Below are 24,704 nucleotides of genomic sequence, written 5' to 3'. Positions count from 1 at the left end.
CAAAAGTATGTGGCCACCCCTTCAAATTAGTGGATATTTCAGCCACACCCATAGCTGACGGGTGTTTAAACATCAAGCACACAGCCATGCAATCAAAGACAAACATTGGCAGTAGAATGGCCTGACTAAAGAGCCCAGTGACTTTCAACGTGGCACATCATAGGATGTCACCTTTCCAACAAGTCAGTTTGTCAAATTTCTGCCCAGCTAGAGCTGCAAGTGCTGCGATTGTGAAGTGGAAACGTCTAGGAGCAACAACGGCTAAGCCGCGAAGTGGTAGTCAACACAAGCTCACATAATGGTGTTTCATATGAATGCCCATGATTTTGGAATGAGACGTTCGATGAGCAGGTGGCAACATACTTTTGGTCATGTATAATCCATAGAAGGGTTTTGGAACCTCTAACCCTGGCAATTTGACTGTTAAATCTACAATATGTAACTTTTTGGGTGACCTGACCAAATTCACATAGGAAATGTGAGTTATAGATCTGTCACTCTCATTGAAAGCAAGTCTAAGAAGTGGTAGATGTGTTCTATGTGCACCATTTCTATGCTTCACATTTTTAAGTTTATTTTTTGTGTCTTCTACTTTTGTTTTCATACAACAGCTTCAAACAGCTGAACATGTTTTTGAAAATGTCGTTATGGAAAATATATTCCACAGTGGTTTAGATGGTAAAATGACTGCCTGTTTTGTCACAAACTGAAATTAGGCAAAGTATTAGAATTTTTGCAACCAGGAAATGGAGGAGCGATTTCTGCAGCGCACCTTTAAACAACTCATGCGTACGATAGCAATGGCTGCCAGGCTTGAACTGAATGGGAACTGCCATCTATTGATTATAGGTCTATGGTTGGTTGCAGCTGTCAGCCAGCCTTTAGCAAATTTCTAAATACAAAATCAGGCAAAAAATGTACAGTTTGGAGAGTAAATGCTGTCTTTAACTAAATGTATAATGTATTATAAAAAAATATACTACACAAAAAAACATTGGATTCATAAAATAAACAAACAGTCGTATTCCTCAAATAAAAGGGGATGATGACACAATCTTTGCAAGATGGAGGGTATCTGATTTCTTTGGTCATCAACTCGAGGCTCAGACACTTAATTTAGGATAAATGGAGTTAGCCTGCCGTGCAGCAGGTTAGTTCTGAAGGATTCGTTGCCATTGAAAATTTACCTGGCTAAAAGGTGAGCCACTTTTGTGGTACAGGTTGTCTCGAGTTGAACCCAGAGTTGACCAAAGTTACCTAGCTAAGTCCTCAAACCTGATTCATAGTATAGGGCTCTGAACCCAAAATAAAAGCTTGTTTACATCAATGACTGTAAGCAAATATAAACAAACCTTTATAGCCTCAAAACACAGTTAAAACTATAATGTTGATATCATGGATTTTCAGTCCTTGCATCCATAGCTCTGTCTATGAATTTGACAGTGGTTACATTTACTGTTGTTTTATTTCTTTACCTACCTATTGTTCACCTAATACTTTTTTGCACTATTGGTTAGAGCCTGTAAGTAAGCATTTCACTGTAAGGTCTACACCTGTTGTATTCAGCGCACGTGACAAATAAACTTTGATTTGATTTGATTCTCCAGGCACATCCCTCAGCTTTGTACCAACACACAGGCCGGGTGGCCACTTTGTTATTGCTTCAATAAAAGGAGTCTTGCTAGAGGTAGGGGTCCATGTCTGTACAGTGGGGTTAAATTACTTGCCATGCCACTCACATCACAACCAGCAATGTGAGAGGCATTGGCATTTATCAATATCAGAAAGCAGATTTGACCAACGCTCAAAGCCAAATGGCATTTGTGACGAGCCCCAGTAAGGGATGGACATTGCCTCCTCTGTATGACAGTGTAATCACTCCAAGAAATATGTAGGTAATAAAAGGGCACGACATTTTACATTGAATTATAGCTAGAACAACCGGTATAATTACCGGACACCGCAAGTATGCCATTTTGTTATCCGAGACAAAAAAAGAAAGTGATATAATAAATGGTAAATACCACCATAAAATATGTACTTACTTATAAAAAAGAATTACACACAATTATTCAACTGGTAATGTTAGTTGGTTGACTACTCTGGCATAGAGCATATGTAGGCTAATGTAGTGAGGCCACTTTTGTATATCAAATACGTGAAGTAAAAAAGAGGGCGCACCTGGTTTGACGGTCTTCAAACGAATGGGCTCCCGAAAGTGGCGAATGACAGCATGCGTGTCGCGGTTTGTAAGTCCACTGACGGGTGTTCCGTTGATCTCCAACAAAACGTCACCGAAATAGGGCATTGTACCGACGTGGCACAACATCACATCCAACTTCATCTGGCCCAGGTAAGGGAACTCTCCGTGTTCAGCACCCCCCAGCACCTCCACCACATTGCCGAATTCTCCGAGGCTTCCCCATGACACAGCACACTCCTGCACCTTGCTGGACCAATGTTTCTTCTTTTTCAGCGTTCTGGACATACTGTATATTTTTGATGTGGTTCGTCACTGATCTGAATGGGTATCTTTGGATTTGCTTTGTTTCACAAGCACTAATGCAGGAGAAAATATGGGCGAACAGAGATTTCTGATATTGAGTTATTCACTGGATCTGGTCGGAGTTTAATTTCTCTGTTATAATTAAGAATTCACTTTTTCCCGGGTAATGTGTAAATACATGTTCTATTGTCCAAGAAACCGCAGTAATGCTGGAGTAGCATGACTTCCAATAAAATTCAATATTCGGGCTACATGAGCTGGCTATTCCACTGAAAATACGTCCGTAATATTGTAAAACTCCCAATGGTCTTTGTGCGTAAAACAGTAAATAAGACAGCAATACAGTGTCTGCATAAATGCATCAATGTGTTTCAGCCTCCCCATCACCTTATCATAGGTTGGTTCTTCTTATTCTCCTAAACCTTTGGATGGAAGTTGTCAAAACAAGGTATCCACTCACCTCACCATAGACTGCGTGAGAGACAAATCTTCTCGGAGATTTGGGACATCGGAAGCCGTATATTTAGTGCGTCAACGAGAGTGCCTTTATACCTGTGACAGAAAACTGCTGGTGTCGTTATCACAGCATTCACTTAATGGTAATTTATTCTCGTTCTAGGTCGTAGTTCGCATCCCACACATTTTGATGATGACAAGCGCGACTGCATCCCTGGCCACAGGTTAAACACACCTGGCACAGTGGCAGCGCCAAGCAAAATGCGCGAATCCCGGAACGCCCATTTATGCAGATGTCATTGCGCTCCGCTCAAATCAACAACCTTTTACACGGGCTCCATCCCTCGGTGTATAGTAGCAGAATGAACACTAAAAATTATTGCATACACATTATAGTGGGTCACTTTAGCAGTCTTGTACAATAGTAGGCTAGATAACGCAACGGTAAAGTGGTGTATAACTGTATAAATGTTTTGCCAACACATAAGATGGCATATGTCAGCAAAACAATCAGACAAAAAAACTGCACAAATACATCAGTGTTATAAACTAATAACTTAGTTTGTATAAACTACGTATAACCCCTTTATACATCCTTAAGTTTAAGCAAAAAATATAAATACATTTTGCATTCTTGCTCTTAATCCAGACAAGGCCTACACTTATTGCATGGCAGAATTATTTGGGTGGAGGTTGAATCCTGTAATGGATAACAGGGAACTAAATACGGGCTACACAGTTGCTGTTAAAATTCATACAATTTTGGACACATGGTTTATAATCCTAGTGTGTATTATTCCCTGTCTCCACAGTGCCACCCTCTGACTATTACATATATCACATTCATTCAATAAAAAATATTGTTATAAAGTAAATAGTTTAATCAGACCATATTGCCATTACTCTCTTCCCTGTGATACATATATTTATTTGCTAAACTGACAGGGACAGTCTGATTCAACAACAATGGGCCTAAATCAACCTCAACAAATTGCTGGCATCGTGTGATAGTTAACTCACTTTGTGGTGGCAGAGAAGTCAAGAAATGTTTTAAAAAATCCAGACACACTCAGATATTTATGAACTTACTCTCTGCAGTGCAGCCTATACGGTGTGTCACATTCCAAAGTGCTTGCTTCTGCATACCAGCATTTATCTGGATGAAACATACCAAACACACATCTCATGATTGTTAGTGAGATGATGCCACCCTGGACATCGTATTTAATCATTAGTTGACTGGTGGAGGGTGGTGAGCAGCACTGCCATGATGATGCCTTTGGTGAGGTGTAGGAATTGACTCACTTACACCCAGTTCTGTTCTACCCACCCTGAAAAGCACAAAGACTCAATGATTAGTCAAACTCTGATACTTCTCTACATACTCTGTTAAACAGCAGCAATATATGCACCTAATAGTGTTGGTGTGGGAGGAAAAAGCAAACTTTTTAAGACCAAGATCCGTGAAAATATGATTACCTTAAGGTTGGCATGGACTCATTGCAGATGGCTTGACTATTGACCTTTTTTTTCTTACTTCTTCAAAGCCTATTTCCACATAGTACATTTTAAACCACATATGGCCAGAATGATCACATTTGTGATCGTTTTAATGATAGCTACATATCAAGAAACAAAAATGTTTGTTTTTTTGTTTACAGAATATACAACTAGTCAAGATAAAAACTTTGATAAAGAAAACAAGCAGCATTTTAAATATTGTTAGAGCATTACTGATGAACTTCGGTATAAAGAGAAGAAAAAAAACAAGAGTCAGCAATACAAAGCAAAGATAAAGATGGGAGGGAAAAAAAAAAGAAGTTTGCTTTAAACACAAATGCATGTCATGTGGACATAGTTGAGCTCCCATTAGGAAAAAAAACAGTTACTATACAAATCCATATATACACACTAAACAAAAATAACCACAACATGTAAAGTGTTATGTTTCATGGGCTGAAATAGAAGTTCCCCGAAATTTCCCAAATGCACAAAAAGCATATTTCTCTCATTCTGTGCACAAATTTGTTTACATCCCGGTTAGTGAGCATTTATTCTTTGCCAAGATAATCTATCCACTTGACAGGTGTGGCAGGTCAAGAAGCTGAATAAATAGCATGATTACGTAGGTGCACCTTGTGCTGGGGACAATAAAAGGCCACTAAAATGTTCAGTTTTCTCACAACACAATGCCACAGATGTCTCAATGAGGGAGTGTGCAATTGGCATGTTGACTACAGGAATGTCCAACAGAGCAGTTGCCAGATAATGTCTAAAGCATAAGATGCCTCCAATGTCACTTTAGGGAATTTAGCAGTACTTTCAACCGGCCACACAACCGCAGACCATGTGTAACCATGCCAGCCCAGGACCTCCATATCTGGCTGATTGGCTGGGCCTGGCTCCCCAGTGGGTGGGCTTATGCTCTCACAGGCCCACCCATAGCTGCACCCCTGCCCAGTCATGTGAGATTCTTCAATTAGGGCCTAGATAACTTATTTAAATTGACTCATTTCCTTCTATGAACTGTTACCTAGTAAAATCATTGAAATTGTTGCATGTTGCTTTTATATTTTTGTTCAATATAAAATCCAACATTCAGTAGAGCAAACCCACTATGGACTCAGATTAGAGAACTGTTTCTACCGGATACATGGAGTGCGCAAAAAAAATATACAAATAAAATTAAAAGTGATTAAGCTATCGGCAACAATTACTACCTTGAATTGAAATGCTTTAATTATCGAGCAGAAAATGTCATCTGTGTATTAGCTCTATTCATGCCAATATTGAATCCAGTGGCATGGGGTTGGAATGATTTATTTTGGTATACAAGGGATGACCTGGTTTATAGAACTTCAAAACCATGGACTTTTGAAAAGAAGCCACAACAAAAATCAATTGTGTACAAGAATCATGTGCAAATTTGTTAAGTCACGTACCACAGAGAAAAATAACAGTTTGAGACCAACTGCAACATTGACAAAATGAGTCCTTTTTGATCAAACTCAAAATATGAAAATGTACCAGATGCATTATCAAGCAAAAAGTCACACGGAATGTCTTATCAAAAAGATACAATTTTAGCATGAATGCATTGTGTAACTAAGAAACAATCCTACATGGAAATGTATAACTGTCAATATGGTAGAGGCAGGAATAAAAGCATAGTAGTTGACATGCACGTAAAAGTGAAAGTGTACACGAGAGAGAAGAAATGCAATCATGTTTGGCTGAATCGGAAGTGCAATAATTGTGAGATTTAAAAAATGTGAAAAAATAATGACTAAAGGACGGATTCAACCAAACCTGTCAGGGCAATCTTCATGTAGTATCTTTGTTTGTATAGCCTTCACACATCTACATCTTATTCTGAAGTATCTATGTTCCATTGCCAAAATGATTATTTTATTTGAACAAAGGAAACAGGTGTGATTTAAATGAAAGACAACCCTTAAACATCTTGGTTTTAGCTAGATGAAATTTGTACCAACATTTTGGGCCAAATCCTGACTTGAGATCTACATGCTTTCCACAATGTTGAGGAAATCTACCATCTCAAGTTAGGAATCACCCTGGAGTGACTACAAAAATTCTGACATACACACAAAAAACAACATCTAACTTACGGCAGGTTAGGACAAAAATAATTCCAACTACCTTCTTAGGGTTTGAGGGATGTAGTTATGAATAGACATAAACGTTTAAATCCATACAATACATTCTTCACAGTACCAAGGTTAAATCTGGCCTGTATTGATGAAATTGGGGGTAAAGGCATATATTATCCATTAGGAATCTAAAATGGCATACACACTGCATAATAAAACACACCACGTATGAGGTAAGTGCCTGTAAAATAAGCTTTTGAGAGGAAATGATCAGTGCATATAAGTGATTAGAAACCATAGGGTTACCCGATGGAGGGTTACTGAGAATGCCTGTTGAAAACCATTAGAGGCCACCTGAACCATGATTATCAAAATAATGTGCAATACCCAATATTTTCTTTGCTTCGATAGTGTTTTCATACAAAAAAAACATGAGTAACTATCGGAACAACTGCCTCTTTGACCCAAGGCAAAACAATCTTAGCTTAAGAGACATAGATAATAGGTGAAAATTATATCTAACACACATCTAGTGTCATTGTCTCTGGGTTTGCATAATAGTAGACGATTACAGTCAATACGGATGGCTAGAGGGGGGGATTCATTCAGTGATCCTATAGCTATGTACCACTCACTGCTGAACAAGAAACAACTGGGGTCTCTTTGACCCCTCTAGTCCTGGACGAGAGGAAGCTATGTCCTGGACTTGTAACTTAAATCACTAAGGCTGCTCCAACAAGACTGTACCAAAAATGTGGCATCTGCAAGCAGAAAGCAGAATAACTGGGGCATCCATCAACACTGCTGCCATTCCACCTTCCAGACAGTACGTCATGAGAGCACGTTCAAATGTGTGACATCTTAAAACTCAAAAAGGCAGCATCCAACATGGCTCTTTGACACAAACATTCATAGCTTCCTCTAGAATGAGAGGGAGGAAGGGGGGGGGGGGGGGGGGGGGGGGTAATCAGGGGGCGTCATTCACCTTTTCAGTTCTCAAGCCCTAGATATATTTTCAAAATCATAGTAGCAAATAGTCTCTGCGTGACTGAAATAATCTAAATATACAAGAAAGCATTTTTGGCAGAGTGGTTTGGCAGAGCTTTATGTGGGGGCTTGGATGTGCTCCTGAGACATAGTCCTATAAGAGGCACTTCTGTGGTACTGTGTGCTCTGAGGAAGAGAGAGCTCCACCTCCACACTCCTCCCCTCCCTGCATAGGGAGTTGTGTGCACAGTCACTGGCTGCTGTGACAGACCTGGTCGTGGCACTGTAGACAAGTCCTCCCTTTTGCCCCAAAACGACCTGGGGGGGACATCTGCAGAGACTAAACAGACATCAAATAAAAAAATTATAATTGTATTCGTCTCATGTGCCAAATACAACAGGCCTTACAGTGAAATGCTTACATTACTCAACAGAAAGGATATGCATCCATAAAGAGGAGCTCATAGACTTGAACATGTCGGTGTCTGAAAGTCTGCGAGCTCACGGTTTAGAATTCATGGGTCAGTTCGTTGTCAGTTCACAGTCTGAGGTCACTGTTAGATATCAGGTCTGTGAGATCCAAACATATCTCTGTGAGCTCACTGTTGACATGCATGCCACTAAGGTCTGTCAGACAGTCTGTAGCTGATCTCTCACCGGTGCTATAGTGTTGTTCCGGGGGCCAGAGGGCTTTGCTCAGCCTCTTGGTGAGGAAGACTGAGGAGTTGTGGCTGGTGAGGAAGACTGAAGAGTCCTGGTTGTTGATGAGGCTCTCCAGGGCTGTGTCCTCATGCTGGCCTCTCTGCTCCCCATAGGGCTCCTTGGGAAGTTGGGCCATGATGCCAGAGAGACCCTTGTCCAGGGGGTCATCCTCGGCCAGGTAGGCGTAGTACTCCCGGGTCCGAGAGTACATGTTAATGTTGTCGTCGCAGTCCGAGCAGATGACCAGCGGCCCTGCACCACCTGTTGAGGACAATCTATTTCATCAAACTCTTGCTTTATAACAAACCCAACTATCTGATGGAGACATAGACCTTTCAGCAAAGCCTTTCAACAAACTGATGAAAAAGCCATTTAAGAGGATACATACAAGAGATGAATAAGTTGTTTGTTGGTTCTCATAACTAAACCGACCTGTCGACACCACAGCTAGTCCCTCACGGGGATGCCAAGGATGGAAGATGCTTTGTCCCATGAACAGAGAGCCCACACGGCAGTGCAGCATCCCGTTGGCCTCGGTGTCCACCTCACTGCCTGTGTCACTGTAGCACACACCTGGACAACACACAAACAGGATGGTGACTCACTCCACCTTCTTTTCACTGGTCAGGTGCAATGGTTGACCCGTCATTTAAAATTCAGAATGAGTTCAAGTTAGTTGGGAACAGATCTATGAACTGATATATAAATACAATAATTGACATCAATCCATTCGTTTCAATTTAAGCTATTACATAAAATACTTGCTAAAAAGAAGAATGCTCAATATATGAATCATTGAACAGTCAGCCTTGTGCAGACTCTGCCACGAGGAAACAGAGTCAATACATCATATTTTCTGTCCATCGGTGGTTCGCTTTTGGAGTCAGGTCCAGGAATGGTTGTAACGTCATAATGTCAGAGTTCAGATGGACCTGCAAACTGTATTGTTAGGGGATCTGAAAAACCACGATCAGTCAATGGGAAATATCGTTATACTCTTGGGTAAAGTATTGATTTTTAGGACAATATTGGTAGAAAGAGGAAATTATGCATGCATATTTATCTACATGAAGTAATGTCCGTTAGTTTACTCCAATTTTATCACAAAAATAAAAGGGGGATTAGAAATGATGCAAACAATTAAATTGATAACCCAAAATCCATCTGCAATATTAAGCTGATCTACCCCCTAAAATAAATATCAGAATAACAGTCGAACTGTGTACAAAAACCGATAATTACATTTTAATGTCCACAGATGAAAGGGCCACAGATGAAGGAGATGGATGGTGAATCTGGGAAGTAAGTATAGTTAAAGTTACCATCAGTTCCCTTGTGGACGTAGCCAGTTCCCTTGTGGACGTAGCCAGTTCCCTTGTGGACGTAGCCAGTTCCCTTGTGGACGTAGCCAGTTCCCTTGTGGACGTAGCCGTTGGACAGTGGTGGCATGAGCTGCTGGTGGCTCCCTGCTTCAGAGTTGCTGTATCCCTCCTGAGGCTCAGACAGCGTTCCCTGAGAGGACAGGTAGCTGGGGATGTCTACCGGCAGCTTCATCTCGTCTGAGTTGGTGATGCTGTAGTCCTCGCTCTTCCTTCGCATGTGGTAGATGACGATGACCCAGACCAGCAAGGTGCCCACCACGCAGCAGACCACCACGATGCCCACCGTGTTCCAGCTATCCCAGTCGTAGCCGCCCGCAGTGTCGCAGTTGGGAGACACGCTGAGGTAGATGTGGCCACGCTCCGTGCCCAGCGTGTTGGACATGATGCACGTGTACTTCCCTGTGTCCACGATGATGAGGAGCTGGTTGGTGGCGGCAAAGAAGTGTCGCTCGGTGAGGACCAGGGGCCCGTCATCCTTGGTCCAGTTGAGGCGGGGTGCTGGGCTTCCGCCTGCGATACACTAGAGCACTGCCGTCTCCCCACAAGCTACCGTCCTGTCCTCCAGGGGACGCATGAAGGACGATGTTTCTGGGAGGAGAGCGATTTACATTTAACATACAGTAGTTCACATTCAATGATCATTTATCAAATTATAAACAGATGTGACTCATAAAGAAACAGGCAGGTAAGAATGAAGCTCACCTAGCACAGTGAGTGTAGCGTTGGCAGACATGCTCCCTGCAGCATTCTGGGCTGTGCAGCTGTACACTCCCATATCCTCTGTCTTTACATTGGCAGTGAAGAAGATGTCATCGGGCAGCAGGGAAGTCTGTGCCCCCGTCTTTCTGCCAAGCGATCTGGGGTGATGGGTGACCCTCGGCAGCACACTCCAGCCTGGCCATGGTGCCCGTGGGATGGTCAGGTGCATCGGAGTCTTCAGAAAGGACGGCAGCTCTGAGGGAGAGGGGAAATGAAAATAAAGAAGTTAAGAAATGGTTGAAGACAGCTTTCAATAGATGTCTATCAAAACAACCATGCAAGCTCGAACTTCAACAGTTAAATGCCAAGGAACAAGTCAGATATTAGTCAGTAAAAACTTTTCAGGAGAGAAAACCAAAAGTCTCTTCACCATTGACTGTGAGCTTGCCCTGTTAGAGTAGTTAGAGCCAAAGTGGTTTGAGACAACACACTGGTAGCATCCCTCGTCTGTGAAGTTGACGTTGAGGAGATACAGCACGGTGGTGTAGAACAGCTTTCCCTCCTGGTAGCGGGTGCAATTCTGCACCTCTGCATCGTACAGCACCTCCCAGTCCTTCCTTCAGGCCATGGCCATGGGGGAGTCACTGCTGCTGGATGCCAGGCAGCTCAGTCACATTGGTCCCACGCAGGGCGGTGGCAGTCTCAGGGTGGTCTGTGATCCGGGGCTTTGGGAAGTCATCTGTGGGAAATAGTGGACAGAGGGGGCCATGATATTAAATAAATAAGTTATGGGATAATTGTTCCAGTACGTGAGATCTGGTCCAGACTAGATAAAGCAGGGTAGGTAGCTAGGTGACTGACCACAGACCAGCTCCTCCAGGCTGACAGACAGGACGTTACGGCCCAGCAGGCTGGCAGGGTGAGCACACATAGGAGACAGACTGCAGGAAGCGGTTGTCAGTCAACCATGGGCCCAGCCACTGCAGTTGGCAGTCACACAGCAGGCTGCTAGTATTCAGAAAACTGAGGACAGGACACAGAGTCATAATATCGCATTATTCCATCATTCTTGAATTTGTGAATGTATTCTATACAGAAAATATTGTAAAATCTGCCACAAGGACTCCCAAGACACCACCTCAGAAATTAGTACTTACTACTTAAGTTCATGTGAGACAACGAATCAAGGTGGATGGACATGATCCCATTCTTGCTCAGGTCCCTGTTGGTGAAAATAAATATGAATGAAGTGCTGCGTTAGCACCATGACACTATCAAAGTAGCATCTTATGATACAAGCACAATAAAACAGATGCACTGGGGTAATCAGAAACATCTCTCTCGGTCTTGAAGTGTTAGCTGCTGAATCGTCTTAATGGAGACCAACCATCCCTCAGAGTGGCTTGGCTATGGAGGTACTTACAAGTGCTCTAGTTTCTCCAGACTCTCAAAGGCTTCTTTTGTGATAGATTTAATATTGTTCTGCTGTAGAATCATGGGGAATAAACAGATTAAATATGCCAACAAATATTCTGCCAATATCAGTATCCATAGCAACAAAAGTAATATATTATGCAGAACACCCTTACAATGTGTTCAGCTTCTTCATTCCAACAAACACACCAATGGAATCCTCAATGGCCCAAGAGATCTCATTATTCCGTATGTCTCTGAAACGCAAACAGAAATGTAAGAAAAAAATATAATTTTCCCCAGAATAAGAAGCACAAAGATCACCCTGATCTGCATTCCTTGGTGACAACAATACAAGACAGATATAAGTTATTTTCTGCTCCGGGTGTCCAAACCAATTTGATTCATTTGGCAAATGTGAAGTGGCATACTTTCCAGAGTGTCATAGCTCAGTGCTATCAGGGATACACGCTGCACCGGCAGAATAGAACAGCACACTCCGTTATGGGACGAGGGGGGGCAGTCTGTGCATATTCGTAAACAACAGCTGGTGCACGAAATCTAAGGAAGTCTCTAGATTTTGCTCGCCTGAAGTAGAGTATATTGTGATAAATTGCAGGCCACACTACTTACCTAGTTCTCAGCTATACTTTTCGTGGCTGTTCATTTACCACCACAGACAGATGCTGGCACTAAGACCGCACTCAGCTGTATAAGGAAATAAGCAAACAGGAAATGACTCACCCAGAGGAGGCGCTCCTAGTGGCAGGAGACTTTAATGCAGGGAAACTTAAATCAGTTCTACCAAATCTCTATCAACATGTTAAATATGTAACCAGAGATTAAAAGAAAAATCTAGATCACCTGAACTCCACACACAGAGACGCGTACAAAGCTCTCCCTCGCCCTCCATTTGGTAAATCCAACCACAAATCTATCCTCCAGATTCCTGCTTACAAGCAAAAATTAAAGCAGGAAGCACCAGTGACTTGGTCTATAAAAAAAAATGTCAGATGAAGCAGATGCTAAACTACAGGACTGCTTTGCTATCAGACTGGAACATGTTCCGGGATTCTTCAGATGACATTGAGGAATACACCACATCAGTCACTGGCTTTATCAATAAGTGCATTGAGGACGTTGTCCCCACAGTGAATGTACGTTCATACCCCAACCAGAAGCCATGGATTACAGGCAACATTCGCACTGAGCTAAAGGGTAGAGCTGCCGCTTTCAAGGTACGGGACTCTAACCCGGGAGCTTACAAGAAATCCCGCTATGCCCTGCGACCCACCATCAAACAGGCAAAGCATCGATACAGGACTAAGATTGAATCATACTACACCGGCTCTGGCGCTCGTCGGATGTGGCAGGGCTTGCAAACTATTACAGACTACAAAAGGGAAGCACAGCCGCAAGCTGCCCAGTGACCCGAGCCTACAAGACGAGCTAAATCACTTCTATGCTCGCTTCGAGGCCAGCAACACTGAGGCATGCATGAGAGCATCAGCTGTTCCGGACGACTGTGTGATCACACTCACGTCGGCTACGGGGAGCAAGACCTTTAAACAGGTCAACATACACAAGGCTGCGGGGGCCAGACGGATTACCAGGACGTGTGCTCCGGGCATGTGCTGACCAACTGGCAGGTGTCTTCACTGACATTTTCAACATGTCCCTGATTGAGTCTAATACCAACATGCTTCAAGCAGACCACCATAGTCCCTGTGCCCAAGAACAGAAAGGCAACCTGCCTAAATGACTACAGACCCGTAGCACTCATGTCCGTAGCCATGAAGTGCTTTGAAAGGCTGGTAATGGCTCACATCAACACCATTATCCCAGAAACCCTAGACCCACTCCAATTTGCATACCGCCCAAACAGATCCACAGATGATGCAATCTCTATTGCACTCCACACTGCCCTTTCCCACCTGGACAAAAGGAACACCTATGTGAGAATTTTGTTCATTGACTACAACTCAGCGTTCAACACCATAGTACCCTCAAAGCTCATCACCAAGCTAAGGAACCTGGGACTAAACACCTCCCTCTGCAACTGGATCCTGGAATTCCTGACAGGCCGCCCCCAGGTGGTGAGGGTAGGTAGCAACACATCTGCCATGCTGATCCTCAACACTGGAGCTCACCAGGGGTGCGTGCTCAGTCCCCTCCTGTACTCCCTATTCACCCACGGCTGCATGGCCAGGCACGACACCAACACCATCATTACGTTTGCTGACGACACAACAGTGGTAGGCATGATCACCGACGAGACAGCCTATAGAGAGGAGGTCAGAGACCTGGCCGGGTGGTGCCAGAATAACAACCTATCCCTCAACGTAACCAAGACTAAGGAGATGATTGTGGCCTACAGAAAAAGGAGCACAGAGGACGTCCCTATTCTCATCAACGGGGCTGTAGTGGAGCAGGTTGAGAGCTTCAAATTCCTTGGTATCCACATTAACAACAAACTAGATTGGTCCAAACACACCAAGACAAAGCCTATTCCCCCTCAGGAAACTAAAAAGATTTGGCATGGGTCCTGGGATCCTCAAAAGGTTCTACAGCTGCAACATCGAGAGCATCCTGACCAGTTGCATCACTGCCTGGTACGGCAATCGCTTGGCTTCCGACCGCAAGGCACTTCAGAGGGTAGTGCGTACGGCCCAGTACATCACTGGGGCTAAGCTGCCTGTCATCCAGGACCTCTACACCAGGCAGTGTCAGAGGAAGGCCCTAAAAATTGTCAAAGACCCCAGCCACCCCAGTCATAGACTGTTCCCTCTACTACTGCATGGCAAGCGGTACCGGAGTGCCAAGTCTAGGACAAAAAGACTTCAACAGTTAAGCCATAAGACTCCTGAACAGGTAACCAAATGGTTACCCGGACTATTTGCATTGTGTACCCCCCCCAACCCCTCTTTTACGCTGCCTCTACTCTCTGTTTATCTTATATGCATAGTCACTTTAACTATACATTCTTGTACATACTACCTAAATTGGCCCGACCAACCAGTGCTCCCGCACATTGGCTTACCGGGCTATCTGCATTGTGTCCCACCACCCGCCAACCCCTCTTTTTATGCTTCTGCTACTCTCTGTTCATCATATATGCAGTCACTTTAACGATACCTACATGTACATACTACCTCAATAAGCCTGACTAACAGGTGTCTGTATATATCCTTGCTACTCTTTTTTCAAATGTCTTTTTAACTGTTGTTTTATTCCTTTACTTACCCACACACACCTTTTTTCCCCGCACCATTGGTTAGAGCCTGTAAGTAAGCATTTCACTGTAAGGTCACTGTAAGGTCTACACCTGTTGTATTCGGCGTACTTGACAAATAAACTTTGAATTTATTTGCTCCTGCAGTTCTGATGAGGGGATTAATTGGCTGTGTTTAGCATTGAACGGTTCATGGGTCCTTCTAAACCCACAGAGGGCTTGTGTTCACAGGACGGGTCATGGGCGCTTTTGTTTCTCCTTGCTCATGCCTGGGTGGATCTCAAAGGGCCTTCTCTCTAATTCCCCCTGCTACGGACAGCCCAGGGATGTGTGCTGACCCAGAGCCCTGACCGCTCTCTTTATGCAGCTCAATGCCTTCTTGGAACTCAACATGTCAATGAATGTGTTAGTTGCTCCTCCTCCACTTCCCAGAGGGATTTTGGATGAAAAGGTAGTATTTTGTTAATTGAGCCTTTCTGGTATTCTTCATGTCTCAGAGGTCTTAAAAGCTAAATTATGTGAATGAGGGTTTCTATACTACATGTTCTCGTCGTCATGTCTTTACATAAATGTTCTACTTACTATACTGCAGTTTAGTGGTCTACCATACAACAATGTAATAGAGTACCAGTACACTAGGGTACTACTAATTCAACAAAACGAAGACACGACCAATCTGATATATTAAAAAACAAAAAAGGTTTTAATAGAGTGGTGTGAGGTCCTTACAGTGAGCGCAGATTGGCCAGACTGCTGAAAACTCCCTCTCCCAGGTGGCTGATGGTATTCTCTCCTAGGTTCAGGTTCTCCAGAAGGCCCAGTCCAATGAACACGGTCTCCTCCAACCGGGTGAGGTGGTTGAAGGACAGATCGCTAAGGAGGACATCCCGAAGAAACAAGCTTGGACAATGGTCTTCGGCAATGATACTGTACTAAAACATATCGGCCCCTTAAGAATGAGCTGAAATCCATGTGTTAACATAAACATAAATGATCTGCAATACACCCTCCAAGTCACAAATAGATACTGGTCTTTCAGCTTCATAAAGGGGTAACAATAAACCCTAACGCACTCCCGTCTCCAACAATGGGAGAAAAGTGGGGTTTGGGTTAGAAAGAAATCACAGCTCCTCCAGCTTTTGGCAGAACTCCCAGGCGTCTGGTCGGATGATGCCGATGGTGTTCTGGTTGACCCGCAGAACATGCAGCATGTGTAGGCCATACAGCCAGCCTTTGTTGACCTCCGTCAAATTGTTGTGCTCTAGCTCTCTTAGAAAACATACAATTATTTTGTGTCAAATAGAAGTTAATGGTAAATAATGTAGTGTAATTTGAGTCACTTTTACATTAATGTGGATACTACCATGATTACGGATAGTCCTGAATGAAATCAGGAATAATGTGTGAGAAAGTTACAGATCACAAATATATCATACCCCCAAGACATGCTAACCGCTCACCTTTACAATAACAGGCGAAGTTAGTATTTTTTAGGGGGTGGGGGGGTGCATCTAACTCTCTCACTCATTATTTACGATTCATTCAGGACTATCCGTAAAATTTGGAAATGTTTAGAAACAGAATATATTCTTATTAACAAAATGTAACACATTTAACATTAATTTCTACTGGACACAAAATAATCTGAAACACAACCAAAACAAACAGCAAATGCATCCAACAAGTTTGTAGTGTCACAAGATTTATGTAATCATTACATTCTAGGAATATGGGACCAAATACGAAACTTCAAACACTTGTGATCCCTTAAATGGGAAGACTATGTATAAAAAGTGCTGTAATTTCAAAACTCTTCACCGGATATGGAAGAAAATACCCTAAAAATAAACCTGACAGTCTGCACTTTAACCTCAGTCATTGTATCAAAGTGCTGGAGTCAAAACAAATGTGTCAGTGTCCGAATACTTTGAGCTCACGAGGGTTGGACGATGTCTGGAATGCACATCATCCCATCCAAACATTTTTTATATACAATCGTATCGTCAATTTCTATTTTATGGGGCATCGTTGTGTTGCCTAGCAACGCAGTAACCAATCTGTAATGCAACCTGTGTCAAGCATAAACCTCTGCTCATTAGACTACATTGTGGAAATCATCATACCGATAGTATATTTTCTTGTGTGCAAATAATTATATAAATATAAACCAATCAATATGGTGATATGTGGTACCGATCACTTTGAATGGTGATTTGGAACCAAACGTTGTCGGCCTACAGTGTGATACGAGATCCCTTTCATTGGTGATTTTGGACTATTTCAACTGAGATAGAGAACACTTTTTCACCATAGTAGACGTTGCTGGAAAGTCTTCTTGGGAGAGCTAAGCAAACAGTCACTCAGTGAGCAACAGCAGGCTAGCACAGGAGGAGATGATGACACACTGGCATGGTGGAGGGGGAAAAAGGGTTGACTTCCACTCTTGGACAACGTTGCCCTAAAATACCTCTGCATCTGTGCAAAAAAGCGTTCCGTCTTAACGTGTTTTCAGTGGGCCTAAAGCATGTAATATTGTTACTCCACAATCTATTAAAGCCAGAAAAAGTGAACAGGCTTATGTTCCTTGCCAGAAACATTTAGAAAGGTTAATATATAATGAAAAGAAAAAGTCTGCAAGGTTCTTCATTGCACTTTTTATTTGTTTAATTTCCAAAGCCTGTATCCACAGACACCTCTTATTTTAAATAAATGTAGCCTAGGTTAGAATATCTGTTGTATACCTTACACTTTTTTGCACTGTAATTTGTGGTTAATTTAGAACTTATTTTGTTTACTTCATTTATTGTAATTTGTAGCCCATCCAAATGTGGGTTATTATTTTTATAAGCGGCATTTGTTTATTGTTCCTGCTTATCAAAAGCACTGCTGTGGGAGCTTATGTAATGAGCGCCACAGGTGATCAGCTCACTGGTCACCATAGCAACACCCACCTGTAGCACCCCCTCCAGCAGGTATATTTCACTGGTCATCCCCAAAGCCAACACTTCCTTTGGCCGCCTTTCCTTCCAGTTCTCTGCTGCCAATGACTGGAACAAATTGCAAAAATCACTGAAGCCTTATATCTCCCTCTCTAACTTTAAGCATCAGCTGTCAGAGCAGCTTACCGATCACTGTACCTGTACGCAGCCAATCTGTAAATAGCACACCCAACTACCTCATCCCCATATTGTTACTTATCCTCTTGCACCCCAGTATCTCTACTTGCACATCATCATCTGCACAGTTATCACTCCAGTATTAATGCTAAATTGTAATTATTTTACCTCCATGGCCAATTTATTGCCTTACGTCCTTACATTTGCACACACTTTAAATAGATTTTTCTATTGTGTTATTGACTGTACGTTTGTTTATGTGTAACTCTGTGTTGATGTTTTTGTCGCACTGCTTTACTTAATCTTGGCCAGGTCGCAGTTGGACTTGTTGCAACTGGCCTACCTGGTTAAATAAAGGTGAAATAAAAAAAATGCCCATTGCGCAATTCAAGGATATGAATAAACACCTCAGTGCTTGAGGCATCACTACAGACACCCTGGTTCAATTCCAAACTGTATCACAACCGGCTGTGATTGGGAGTCCCATAGGGTGGCTTTTTTATTATTATTCCAAAATAATATAAATATCTGTTTAGAAGTTTAACTTGTACGAGTTACATTTACTTCACATTTTATTGAATTACATGTTTTATTTTGTGTAGGCCTATATTATTGGCTGTTTGGTTTGCAAGGATTTTATGGCGGCACACAATTAATTTTTCCTACAGCTTTGGTCAGGTGGAGGCCAGAAACGTATAAAGTTTGTTTAAACTTCCCATTCGATTATTATAACTTGCAATTGTTGGTTCACTCCCTCATTATGTTTTTATTTAGGCTCATCAAACATTTCTGAGATAGAACTCTTTTACTGGGCTCCTAGATTCATTTGAAAGTAGATCATGAAATATATGCTTAGACCAACAAGTAATATTCAAATAAAATAGGGATTGGGAGAAAAAAAGGGAAATTAAGCTCATACAACAAGCCAGACAAAGGCGTGTCTGCGGTAAAAAGCCCATGATCATCCGACATTGGCAAGGTGAGCGAGATAAATGTTCTGACATTTTGCACACTCTCCACCCCATCTACAATATACACACATTGCAGGCCTACTCTTGCATTATGTTAAATAGTAGGCTAAGTCTACCTACATATTTATTGAAAAAGGCTATGACAAATAGGAATAGGTAGGTCATTTGGCTGCAAGCTGCACTGTTGTGCTCTGCCCGACTTCGGTGGTACCAGTCATGTTCAAATATGTAAGAAAAAGTTATAATATATAAAAACTATCGTCTGTCACATCATGTTGTCGTCGACAATGTCTGTCAAACATAGTTGATTTCCGATTGTATCGTAATATCACCCAACCCTTAGAGCTCACTATCTCATCGGTGTCGTTTCTAATTCGAGCAAATGAAGCATAGTGGGCAGAACAAGCAAGGAGGTGGGCATAACCAAGTACAATCTAGCGAGAAAGTATTGGCGTTTGTAACACTCCTAAACAATGCAAATGTTTTTTACTTTGGCAAAGGGTCAAGTCTACTAAACTTAGTGCACTCTGTTCATAACATTGGAGTTTTGGGAAAGAAAACTGAATTGGGAGCAAACGTTTCAAAATGAGAACATTTGCAGAATGTCGGCCAAGTATTATCTAGCTCCATATTCACTGGACTTCCTCTTATCACCATATTTGATGAACAGATGCTTCAGATTTATACATCCTTTGAGACATCTGGCTCCTCCTATCTGTGCAAATACTGTACTGATCTTTCTTATAAAAGACGAAAAGGCAGAAGAACTCACAGCACCTCCATGTTGTTGAACCCAAAGAAAGCACCGTCCATCAGCTTTGTGATGCCATTCCGCTGCATCTTCAGTGATTTCAGTAAGTCCATCCCTTTGAAGGTCAGGCTGTCCACCAACTTGATCTTGTTACGCTTTAATTCCCTAGGGAAAAAAATCAGAATCAGGCAGTTTAGAATAAGTTGTTTCAACTACTATAAAACAGTACTACATACTGAATCTGTGAAATCTAAAAATGCACAATCACGAATGCAAATTGTTTAAAGAAAATACATTTAACTAAAGATAGTCCCTCATACAAAAGTATTGAACACATTCAAAAGCTTAACATATGTAGACTAAATCATGTAAGAAACCTACCATCTAGCGAGCGTCTGGTAATTAGGTTTGCACACTGCTATGGAAATGGAAATACACTGCTCAAAAAAATTAAGGGAACACTAAAATAACACATCCTAGATCTGAATGAATGAAATATTCTTATTCGTTTTTTCTTTACATAGTTGAATGTGCTGACAACAAAATCACACAAAATGATCAAATGGAAATCAAATTTATCAACCCATGGAGGTCTGGATTTGGAGTCACACTCAAAATTAAAGTGGAAAACCACACTACAGGCTGATACAACTGATGTAATGTCCTTAAAACAAGTCAAAATGAGGCTCAGTAGTGTGTGTGGCCTCCACGTGCCTGTATGACCTCCCTACAACACCTGGGCATGCTCCTGATGAGGTGGCGGATGGTCTCCTGAGGGATCTCCTCCCAGACCTGGACTAAAGCATCCGCCAACTCCTGGGCAGTCTGTGGTGCAACGTGGCGTTGGTGGATGGAGCGAGAGATGATGCCCCAGATGTGCTCAATTAAATTCAGGTCTGGGGAACGGGCGGGCCAGTCCATAGCATCAATGCCTTCCTCTTGCAGGAACTGCTGACACACTCCAGCCACATGAGGTCTAGCATTGTCATGCATTAGGAGGAACCCAGGGCCAACTGCACCAGCATATGGTCTCACAAGGAGTCTGAGGATCTCATCTCGGTACCTAATGGCAGTCAGGCTACCTCTGGCGAGCACATGGGGGGCTGTGCAGCCCCCCAAAGTAATGCCACCCCACACAATGACTGACCCACCGCAAAACCAGTCATGCTGGACGATGTTGCAGGCAGCAGAACGTTCTCCACGGCATTTCCAGACTCTGTCACAAGGGTGAACTTGCTTTCATCTGTGAGGAGCACAGGGCGCCAGTGGCGAATTTGCCAATCTTGGTGTTCTCTGGCAAATGCCAAACGTCCTGCACGGTGTTGGGCTGTAAGCACAACCCCCACCTGTGGACATCTGGCCCTCATACCACCCTCATGGAGTCTGTTTCTGACCGTTTAAGCAGACACATGCACATTTGTGGCCTGCTGGAGGTCATTTTGCAGGGCTCTGGCAGTGCTCCTCCTGCTCCCCCTTGCACAAAGGCAGAGGTAGCGGTCCTGCTGCTGGGTTGTTGCCCTCCTACGGCCTCCTCCACGTCTCCTGATGTACTGGCCTGTCTCCCGGTAGCACCTCCATGCTCTGGACACTACGCTGACAGACACAGCAAACCTTCTTGCCACAGCTCGCATTGATGTGCCATCCTGGATGAGCTGCACTACTTGAGCCACTTGTGTAGGTTGTAGACTCAGTCTCATGCTACCACTAGAGTGAAAGCACCGCCAGCATTCAAAGTGACCAAAACATCAGCCAGGAAGCATAGGAACTGAGAAGTGGTCTGTGGTCACCAGCTGCAGAACCACTCCTTTATTTGCAGTGTCTTGCTAATTGCCTAAAATTTCCAACTGTTGTCTATTCCATTTGCACAACAACATGTGAAATTTATTGTCAATCAGTGTTGCTTCCTAAGTGGACAGTTTGATTTCACAGAAGTGTGATTGACTTGGAGTTACATTGTGTTGTTTAAGTGTTCCCTTTATTTTTTTGAGCAGTGTAGTTTGACTGAAGCAGAACATTGACTTACAGGAACTGCAGCTGGGGAAGCCTGAACACTTTGTATGGTAGCAGTGTTATTCTGTTCCTGTTTAGCTTCAGAACCAGCAGGGAGCTGGATAAGTTGTCAAAGCATGCAGGTTCAAGGACACTGATCTTGTTATTATTTAATTTCCGGTGAGATAGAGATGCAGAAACATTCAATCAGGAAGGGCGCTCAGTTTACTTTTACATTACACCTGCATGTATACATTCCAAACATTTTAAGGTCTTTATTTTGGATGAAAAAGTCACATTAATAAGACAATAACAAATAAAAGTAGAACACACCCTTTTGGTTGTAGCTGAAACAACCATCTCCTCCCTCCTTAGAAGTTGTCTACTATAGTTGGAAAACAATGCCACAGGCAGGACTCACAAGTATTTCAGCTGCATGGTTGGGAAGGCTCCAGCCTTGATCTCTGAGTTGGAGTTAGATGACAGGTCAAGTGTCTCCAAGGAGATGTATGGATGCAGCTGATGCATCCACAGCTCCGAGATCCGGTTGTGGACCCTGTGCACAATGAGCAGTAATGTACATAATAATCAACATTGATCTACATAAATACACCATCAATGTGTATTTATGCCCAAACCATGGCATAAAGAATGTAGGGTAAGACAGAAGTCCCCCGGCCGGTGATTCCTTTCTTCCGAAACTTCCCTATTGCAGTGATGGGAAGTTCAGCTCTTTTTACTGACTTATCAACTCATTCAGTCAAAATAACAAACCTTTCAACTAATTTCATTAATTTGAGTCAGTCATGCCCATAGCATGCGAACAATGAACTGACAACTCGAAAGTCGTGTCATGATTCTACAAGCCTCTCGTTCACCATAGGGGACTTATTGCAGCTGTCATTCGTGACAGACGCGTAAAACATGTGCTTTAAACAACGTACATTTGTTGATAGGCATGCAAACAAATAAGATTATTCCTTGATACATTAGAAACGAGGTTGAGACCAGTTGTGATTGCAACTGGACTAGGTTGTGAACGACTCTTGGCGGAATGCATTGCTTGACTGAGATGAGGGTGATAAAAACAATGCCGTTGGCGAACTGCAGCCCTCCAAATAATTCCTTCCAAAGTTTGTTGAGCAGAGGCTGTGTATGTTTTGGTTTTACAAAGCTGTGTCCAAAACCTTCAATTAATTGCATTCATTCTTGTACCATGCGATTAATTGTCAGTTCTAAACATGCATTTTTCTTCTCTATGCTCATGATCTATACTGAACAAAAATATAAATGCAACATGCAATCATTTCACAGTTCATATAAGGAAATCAGTCAACTTAAATGAATGTATTAGGCCCTAATCTACAGATTTCACATGACTGGGCAGGGGCGCAGCCATTGGTGGGCCTGGCTCACCAATCAGAACGAGCTTCTCCCCACAAAAGGCACTTTATTAGACAGAAATGCTCCTCAGTTTCATCAGCTGCCCAGGTGGCCAGTCTCAGACAATCCCGTAGGTGAAGAAGCTGGATGTGGAGGTCCTGGGCTGGCATGGTAACACGTGGCCTGCGGTTGTGAGGCCGGTTGGACGTAGTGCCAGATTCTCTAAAACAATGTTGGAGTTGGCTTATGGTAAAGTATTTAACATTCAATTATCTGGCAACAGCTCTAGTGGAGATTCCTGCAGTTAGCATGCCAATTGCACACTCCCTCAAAATTTGAGACATCTGTGGCATTGTGTCGTTTGACAAAACTGCACATTTTGTCCCCTGCACAAGGTGTACCTGTGTAATGATTATGCTGTCTAATCAGCTTCTTGATATGCCACACCTGTCAGGTGGGTGGATTATCTTGGCAAAGGAGAAATGCTCACCAACAGGGATGTAAACAAATGTGTGCACCAAATATTGGAGAAATAAGCTTTTGTGCGTATGAAATATAAGACCCCAGAAATATTTCAGTTCATGAAAAATGGGACCAACAATTTACATGTTTCGTTTATATTTTTGTTCAGTATATCTTCCTTCAAGCATATGGCAGACAGTTGGTGGTCGAAACAAGTCTCTGGAGCCGCTGAGCCGGAGAAGCGTTTATTAATCCTGCTGTAGGACTCATTGTGGCCAGCACTTGCAGGTCAAACAAACTACTTCAATGAAGGAGTTGCTCAAAAAATAAAAAACATGACTCAGTAAAAAGAGTAGTTTCTGAACTGCACATTACTACTATGGCAAGCATACTACGACAGGACACCTAGGAATCACATCACACAATTTACAGAGTAGGAGAAAAAATGTTGACTTAAAATGAGAGTGTTGTGATGTTTGGGGTAACTTCTCCAAGGTATGGAACAGTTGTCAGATCATTATGATTCATAGTGCTGAAAAAGATTCCATTAGTTATTACAGAGAATTCCATGGACACCTTTCAGTGGACCTTGCAGCTGCTTTGGCATCTTTCCAAGAAAAACTCAAATGATCTTCGTAGGCTAGGTTGTAGCAACCTCATGATGAGTGTAGTGAAATTGGGTGTCATGAAGTAGCCTAATTCTATTGATGTTACATTGAGCTGGGAAAATTGAATATGAATGACAGGCACTTACCGCAACTGATCTGGATGAATCATTCAATACCGCCTATGCACACACTTGCCTGCATCTAGTTGATCTAGGGTGTAATTATTAGTCCAAACAGTTATAGTTTCTATTGGACAAATTCAGGTATGTTTATCCCTGTTTCATTCTGTTTGCTTCCGTTTAAGAAACATTTTAAGAGAATCTGCGTAATTAATACCTGAATACCCTGATCACACAAATAGCAGCCACATACAAACAGCATGATCACTTTGCTAGTTGTATAATTCATTCAACATCTACGTGCTCTCCTCCTCTCA

General features: G+C 42.6%; 1 protein-coding gene and 1 pseudogene across 3 annotated transcripts in view; both read right to left on the bottom strand.

Moving 5' to 3' along the window:
* Positions 1–3,204, bottom strand: part of LOC109907438 (membrane-associated guanylate kinase, WW and PDZ domain-containing protein 3) — a 161,853-nt gene extending 158,649 nt beyond the window's left edge. For both annotated transcript variants that reach the window (XR_004206147.1, XM_031809156.1), the window contains exon 1: positions 2,182–3,204. Coding sequence is in view for 1 of the 2 variants with exons in the window: in XM_031809156.1 (XP_031665016.1) it covers positions 2,182–2,488 (307 nt within the window). In the remaining variant the exon portion in view is untranslated. The remainder of the gene's footprint in view (positions 1–2,181) is intronic.
* Positions 3,205–4,542: 1,338 nt separating this feature from the next.
* Positions 4,543–24,469, bottom strand: LOC109875921 (leucine-rich repeats and immunoglobulin-like domains protein 2; annotated as a pseudogene). Its single transcript, XR_004211264.1, has 15 exons — positions 24,464–24,469; positions 21,850–21,974; positions 19,848–19,991; positions 16,114–16,257; positions 15,718–15,861; positions 11,934–12,013; positions 11,767–11,839; positions 11,497–11,565; positions 11,205–11,366; positions 10,774–11,082; positions 10,347–10,598; positions 9,585–10,232; positions 8,695–8,835; positions 8,218–8,523; positions 4,543–7,900 (listed from the first exon to the last, which is right to left on the bottom strand). The product of XR_004211264.1 is annotated as a leucine-rich repeats and immunoglobulin-like domains protein 2 (transcript).
* Positions 24,470–24,704: the final 235 nt, after the last annotated feature.

The sequence above is a fragment of the Oncorhynchus kisutch genome, linkage group LG1 (assembly GCF_002021735.2).
Source record: "Oncorhynchus kisutch isolate 150728-3 linkage group LG1, Okis_V2, whole genome shotgun sequence".
NCBI lineage: Eukaryota > Metazoa > Chordata > Actinopteri > Salmoniformes > Salmonidae > Oncorhynchus > Oncorhynchus kisutch.
Note: the sequence above shows the minus strand (reverse complement) of the source record. Positions and strands in the feature narration are given on the sequence as shown.